General features: G+C 31.7%; 1 protein-coding gene across 1 annotated transcript; it reads right to left on the minus strand.

Moving 5' to 3' along the window:
- Positions 1-2,218: 2,218 nt before the first annotated feature.
- LOC21398712 (codeine O-demethylase) lies at positions 2,219-4,304 on the minus strand. The gene is made up of 4 exons (XM_010096824.2): positions 4,021-4,304; positions 3,650-3,891; positions 3,208-3,535; positions 2,219-2,703 (listed from the first exon to the last, which is right to left on the minus strand). The coding sequence occupies exons 1-4, from the start codon at positions 4,279-4,281 to the stop codon at positions 2,425-2,427; spliced, it is 1,110 nt and encodes a 369-aa protein (XP_010095126.1). The 5' UTR covers positions 4,282-4,304; the 3' UTR covers positions 2,219-2,424.
- Positions 4,305-7,497: the final 3,193 nt, after the last annotated feature.

The following is a 7,497-nucleotide window of genomic DNA, read 5'->3' on the forward strand; positions in this document are numbered from 1 at the left end:
ACCTGGGGGGCAGCTGTTGTGAGGGAATTTCTACCATACCACGTCAAACGATAACCAAGCTCCACACGGGCACTGCCATGCCACGCCAGCCAACATACAAGCGCTGAAGGTCGAAGGATCAGCTTTCAAAGATGAGTGTCGGTAACAGTGAAAGAAGGGTTAACCGCCCCATGACCTTCCAAAATAATCCTTGAAGAAACGCTTGAGAACAACAAGTTTGTAATATGCAACATCCACAAAGACGGTCGACCGATCAAGCGGTAAGGACAGAGACGGATCCAAAGTCCCCATAGTCTGACGATGCTATGGGAGGATCAATAGGGACAAAGGTTCCATTTTAACTTGTCATTAGGGCCCAGTGAGAACGTAGAGGGTAGCACATTCAGTCTTCTGACCCAGATCCCAAGAGTATCCCCTGAGGTGACAGTTTGGAAATCCTTGGGTTACTTACGGGTATGAACAAAGTCAGTGGTAAGAAAAATGATTACTAGCCTATTAGCCGCCTAAAACAGACCAATGGGAAGTCATGTGAGAGTCATATAGTCGAAATAGTGGACAAAGTAGGTAGATGAACAGTCTGAAAAGGTACTGAATAGCTACAATCTAGTTGAGTAGGATAATAGGCTACTTGAGAGGAGTTGCTGGGTAACCACTTAACTCGGTTTTCTCCAAAATGTAATCTGTGAGATATAAAAGGGGCAAAGCCCCAGAGAGAAAGGGGGATGGTCATTTGAGAGAGCAAACCCCCTTGTAATCAAAAAGAAAGAAAACATAGAGAAATTTCTCAAAGTGGACGTAGCTCTTACCTTGAGATTGAACCACTATAATTTCCGGTGTTATTTTCATTTTCTTACATTACATTCGTATTCTAAATATCCATAAGATCCATACACGACCAGTTTCACTTTTCTAATTGGAATTAACCGGATATCAAGTAGTCAGTTACACGCAATTTGGCCGGTAATCAGGCCGGTTACCAAGTGGTAACTTGGTGTATTCTTGTAGACGAAAAATCACCGTCAACACATATATAAATAAATATAAACATAACCAATTTATAAATGTGTTTCAACTTTAAAGATATTAAAATTTTCAACATAATAATATAAACTTATTAAAAAGTTAGGAGTTTCTTCCGGACAAAATGAACTATCGGTAGTTCTTTATTTTTCAGCTATCAGATTTGTATAAAAAACTGTCTATTCTGCATAATTTTTCAATCTGATGTGATTTTGACTAAATGCAATGGTCAGATACTGACCCTACCGATAGGTTGGCCTACCGGAGAAGGTTCCTAAAAAGTTACGAAGTTTAACATATAAAAATAATGGTTAAACTTAAAGCTACCAATTAACTTATATTCTTTATCTAATTATTACCGAACAAATTTTTACTAGTTGAAATGTTTATAGAAAAAAATATATGTACCCTATATTTTGAATTTATTTAAAAAATGAATAATATTAGGAACACTAACTCAAATGCTAATTCTTGTGTATTAATTGAAGTGACATGTGAATTGCTATTTTTTTATTGGTGAATGCAATCTCTTATCATTAATTGACGTGATAATATTTTAAAAACCTGCTAATATAAAAATGATAACTTATATATCACATACACAAAAATTAAAATTTGAGTTGGTATCTCTAACATTATTCTTAAAAAATATAATATCGTTTCACACATTGTTAGAGAGATACCATGATATGTTAAGTATAAAATTTATACGTTGGATCAATCAATGCTAAATTTTAATTATCAAAAGAACAAAATATCCTTCAAGGGGAAAACAAAATGAAAGAAAAAAAAGGTTGAAATTTTTCGAAAGGTTAAAAAAAGTTAAGAAAAAAAAAAAAGAATCTCATCATAGCTAAAAAGACCAGAAAGACAAAAAAAAAAAAAGGCAAAACAATGAAAAAACAAAAGCCGAAAGTAAGAAACTACAGCCAAACTGATCAATCGAACCAACCCCTAGAGAGTCTAGCATGCATGACCTACTTCTTTTGAAAACCAAATGAATTCCTCATTAAAATCTTTTACCAATAAAATGACAAGAATCATTATACAAACATATACAGTTATATCTATATTACAAACAAAGATATATAATTATATTACAAAGTTTATTACAAACAAAGATATATAATTATATTACAAAGTTTATTACATCACCAACTATATTACAAAACAAAGATAATTTATCCTCACAGCCACCATACAGATCATTATTTATACGTGTAATATTTTAGGGCACTGGTTTGGGTAATTCTCACTCAGTAAGATATATTGGACATGGAGCCATTATTAACAATACATGTGGCCTTATTTCGTTATATATGTACATAATACATGACTCCTATATATATTGCCACACACGTATTTAATTACTTAATGACAAACCAGCATATATTTTTTCATGAATTAAGAAATATTATTATTGGTGTTTTCGCCGTTTTTGATCCTCATTTTCTCCAAGAATGATTTCCCATCAAGCTTACGGCGGGAGATAAAATCAACGACGTACTTTTCCATTCCTATCCTTTTAAATAATGGTGGATTTTGTGGATTAACCAAACTAGCCGAAGGCCCAATATCTGCCTCATATTTAGGGCTGAAGAACACTGCAACTGAGATCCTTTCTTTGCTCGAATTTGCCATTACTCTGTGCTCAATGCTTTTATAGGCCCCATTGCTCATGATCTGAAATAAATAAATAAATAAATAAAGCACATATTTTCATAAATTAGAAGCTTTGACAGTTAACGATATTGGAATTGGTTATCTAAATAGTTAATTTTGTTCTTTAATTTGTTGAATAAAAACTTAGCTATATAGAGTCATGCATGCAGAAAATCTTCAACAAATAATAATGAATTCTAAGAAAGAGAAATTATATACAATTATATTTATTACTTGCAATTAATATAAGTTTTGCTTGCGGATTATATTAAAGGAGATCACGTGTTCTAAAATTGCTTTGTAACACACACACACACACACATATACATATTTACTAATTGTATGTATGTATATATTATTTGAAACAAATTCCTATCTTCTTGGGTCGGTTGCTAATATAAACTACTCAAGTCACGAATTAAAAATTATATTCCGGGTTTCCCTTATTTTCTTGGATAAATTAATCAATTAAGGTTTATCGGAAAAGTAATTGAAGAGGATCAAAAGAGATCAAGTATTGAAGACCTCAAGAATATCCCCAACGTTCACCATTAAGGCATCTTGAAGGAAGTTCACAGGGATCCAAACCCCATCTTTCTTGATCTGGAGACCATTCACTCCGTTAAGTTGGTGCAGAATAGTGATGCCCGTGGGGTCGGAGTGAGGCGAGATGCCGACAACCAGCTCCGGTTGCGGGCACGGCGGATAGTATGTCATTCTCATTGACTGCATCCCATCTTCAAATAAGTCCTTCATCACATGTTCTTGATCTATTTTCAAAGCTTTTCCCAATAACCCAAAAAGTGTCATGGCAAGCTTTTGCAACGCCGTGTAGTAAGACTCTAGCGTGGTCCTGAAAAATTTACATGCAATAAAAAATTATTAGAAAAAGAAAAAAGAATATTTCAAGCAATATATATATATATATATATATGATGTGATATGAACAAGTAAATTAAGAGGGTACCTAAGAGATGAAGGGAGCTCCGGAAAAAGATACGGTTTTCTTTTGGTGATAGGGTTAAGTATCATATACACCCTATCACTCCAGTCAACTTTTTGGTCATCCGTTCGGTTTACTGTTCCATAGCCTTCAACATCACCTGGTCTTATCTTGTACTTCATCTTCTCTTCCAAAGGAAGCTTAAAGAACGCTTCAACCTCGTGTTTCAGCTTCTCCAACAATGAAGGGCTAACTCCGTTCACCAACTGTATGTAGAAACAACAAAACATTTTTTTTTTTTTTTTTATGGTCAACAAACACAAATCATATTTATAAGTAGAACCGAAATTACAAGGATATATCAAGAAATTCTAGTATAAAAAACAAAAAGGAACCTGAAAGATGCCCCAGTTTTTGCAAGCGGAGTGCAACTTTTCTAGTTCAAGATCTACGGTTTCGCCGGCGGCCACGACGAAATTGTTCATGTCGATTGTGGGGATCGGTTCGATACTATAGGCATTATCGAAGAGATCGGTCACCGGCGGTCGGTCAAAACGAACGTATTGCTGTGGAACGGTGATCAAGGGCTTTTTGATGAGCTCCTGAACGCTGATGGAGCTCTCAAAGTCTGACAATATTGGCACTGATGATGCCATTTCTAATTACTTACTACTAAGTAATTAAGCCAAGGTGCGACGAAATACAACAATAGGTGCATGCTTTTATAGAGGCCGTGAAGGTACATGAGAAAAATATTTCTATTTGAAATAGTAAAACAAAAAAATAATAATTAAGCGGTTGAAATTTAATCATGATTAGCCAGAAAATGAATGTGGTTAATTTTGGGTACTTGGTGCCCTACACCTAATCTCTGGATGAAAAATGAACCAATTAACTTTGGTTCATACATACTGTATGGCGTGAACACATACGTGCAGGTGATCCCGTAGCAGTATTTTCATGCATATATATATATATTTACGTGTTTAATTTACAACCATCTATCTCATGCACATCCATTTTTTTACGTACTTGAGATCAAGATTCACCTCAAGTAATTTTTTTTTCTTTAATCAACTAACTATTTTAAGACGAAGAGATAAGGCAATGCATTGTCCTACTTCAATTTTTTATAACGGAATAATGATTTTAGACCATAAATATCTTTCCTGAGCATATGAGTACATAATATACAAGAGAAAACGTGAATAAAACTATTTTTTTTTTCAAAAATCTTTTTGTATTTTACTTTTTAAAAAAAAAAAACCCCATTTATTTATTTCCTTTATTCTCTAAATTTACTTTTTAAAGTCGATAATCCAAAAAATTATGAATTTATATAGAATTATACAGTTGATTTTGGTTTATCAAAGATGTTTTAAGTTAAACATATGAGTATACTTAAAAGTCAAAATTTTGGTGCAGTCTTAGCATGCGATAGTTGCACAAAAAGTGCCAACCTAGTTGGGATGTTTTCTTGCGCCTTAATACTAGTTGGCTTCTCTCTTCAGTTAAAAAAAATAAAAATAAAAGTCAAAATTTGGAGTTTAATTGAAAATTTTCAAAACAATTGTGTGCATATATTGTAAAAATTTCAGAAGAGCCAAACTAGGAAAAATCTTTTTTTTTTTATTGGGGGCAATAATAGCTGGCGATTGAAGATATCTTACCGGTAATTTCACATTTATCTCTAATATTAAGGTCTCAAGAAGTTTAAATTCCTCCACCTTCAAGTTTGTTTCTTTTTCCTTTCTGATACTAGAAATAAAATCATTTGCACAAACCCGCTCTGATTTTCAGTCTCATTGATATATTTTTGATATACATAGACGCACTTGTACTAGTTTTGGTGAATATATACGAGTATAAAATTATTTTGATATTTTGTGTTATGGTGAAACATGTTCTTAGTATAATGTATTTTTTTATAATATTAAAATAGTACTTTCACCTTTTTGAAAACACATTCTTGATACCTTGAAAGTGATTTTTGAGACGTAAAATGATCTTAGTACTATTTTATTTAATTAACCCAAAAGTAATAAATCTAAAGAAAAATCGTGAACTTTTTTACTTTCTTATTTTCTTTTAAATATTTTAATGTTTTAAAATATATTCTCAGATTTTTTTAAAAAAATATTGATTTTTATTTAATTAATAAGAGTAGTAGTTTGGATATTACATGTTTTAAAAATCAATTTCAGAATATTTAAAAATATTTTTAAAAACGTTGATATACCGTTTTAATATTATAAAAATCATAAAATATTAAGAACATGTTTTCTATATAAAACAGAGTATCAAAATGATGTTATCTCTATATTAAAAAGTGAACAAAAGGAGTAATAATGGTAGAGAGCTTGGATTTGGATACCACACTAGTTTGTTCGGCCTTTATTTTTGCCTTGTCTTGATGAAGACGAATCATATGAATCGTACGTGAAAGGATCTGAATCCCACAATGTCCACATATAAAACACGCAAAAACTCTTGGTGCTGCAGGTTTGATTTGAAAGAATATTTGTAGATAACCATACATTCAAATCACCAAAACGTCCTTAAGCATCTTTAAGAACGACTTCTTGATCGACAACAATTGATTTCAACCTTTATTATTTGTACAAGTCGCATATTAAATGTGCCAAAGGGCACTTCATAACAAGCCCAATATGTTGGGAGAATTTATTTTCTAATTAACCATACTACAAAACTCTTTTGTTTACTACCTGGGTGTTCTAGAGATGGGTATTATTATGTTAATGATAATATATTGATCTGACAGTTATAATAAATTAGATAGTTAATTAAAAAAAATTATAATAATTAATTTAAATTAGATTCTTATCACACCATGTGATTAAATTTTTATATTTAATAATAACTATCAAAAGAAATGTAACTATTAAAAAAAACTCATTCATATATAAATATATATTAGTATTTCATTGTCTAATTAATTTGTTACAACAGTTGAAAACTATGGATAACTATACTTTCCGTTTTTGCTCACAGAAACCTATGGATAACCCCTTCACATAAATTCATAATATATATAAATAAATATTACACTGATAGAAAAAACTCTGACCCACCTTATACTTATTATCGGACATTATGTCTGTCCAGCTAGCCTTCCACTAATCCTCAAGCACCTTCCAAATAATAATCATGAAGAAAGGCCAAAAAAGAAGAGGACCAAGAACAAAAAAGTGGAGGATCCACTTGTAATCGCAATCTGTTTCTAACAATTGGAGGTTTTGTATTCGTTAATGTCGCTGTCAACAACTTCTTATGACTTACGGAATTGGGTTTTCTTAAGCAATTACATAATAAAAACGTGCTTAATAATACAGGCCAAGTATTGTATTTTATTTTATTTTATTTTTCCTTGTAAGAAGACTTTTATGCCGGTTTGGCTAATGTATTGCTATACTAAAGATGTTAAAATGACTATTCTTTTCCTAGGTCCTTGTTAGATGCTTACAAGAGAATGGATACATCTCGCTTGACTAAGTTTGCGATAATTATTTTTATTCATCAACAGAAAAAAAGCACGTTTATTCTTAATGATAAGATAACAATAAAAATACAGTACTAGTCTACTAGAAGTATATATGTGGAAAAATATGATCTTTAATTTATTCAAATAATGGAAAACGTCATCGATGATGGCGAGTACTCACCAAAGTGACGAATTATGTATATGTTAAGGGGACAAAGCCTGTGGTTATGATGTGCGGCCATAAGAAAATTTTTATAAACGTGTTTGAGTGAGGGGCGTTTAGAATTCGTTATAAAATGATTTTATTTTTTTGTATGAAATAAAAATGAAAACGTTTTTAATCTCAGACAGAAATCTTTTTTAAAAATAC

The sequence above is a fragment of the Morus notabilis genome, unplaced genomic scaffold, assembly GCF_000414095.1.
Source record: "Morus notabilis unplaced genomic scaffold, ASM41409v2 Scaffold1187, whole genome shotgun sequence".
Classification (NCBI taxonomy): domain Eukaryota; kingdom Viridiplantae; phylum Streptophyta; class Magnoliopsida; order Rosales; family Moraceae; genus Morus; species Morus notabilis.

Excerpts from the sequence above, each read along its gene's own strand:
- LOC21398712 (XM_010096824.2), bottom strand. The coding sequence starts at position 4,281 with ATGGCATCATCAGTGCCAATATTGTCAGACTTTGAGAGCTCCATCAGC. Across the intron at positions 3,892-4,020 it reads AAAACTGGGGCATCTTTCAG|TTGGTGAACGGAGTTAGCCC; the intron begins GTTCCTTTTTGT and ends TTCTACATACAG. Across the intron at positions 3,536-3,649 it reads GAGCTCCCTTCATCTCTTAG|GACCACGCTAGAGTCTTACT; the intron begins GTACCCTCTTAA and ends TAAATTTTTCAG.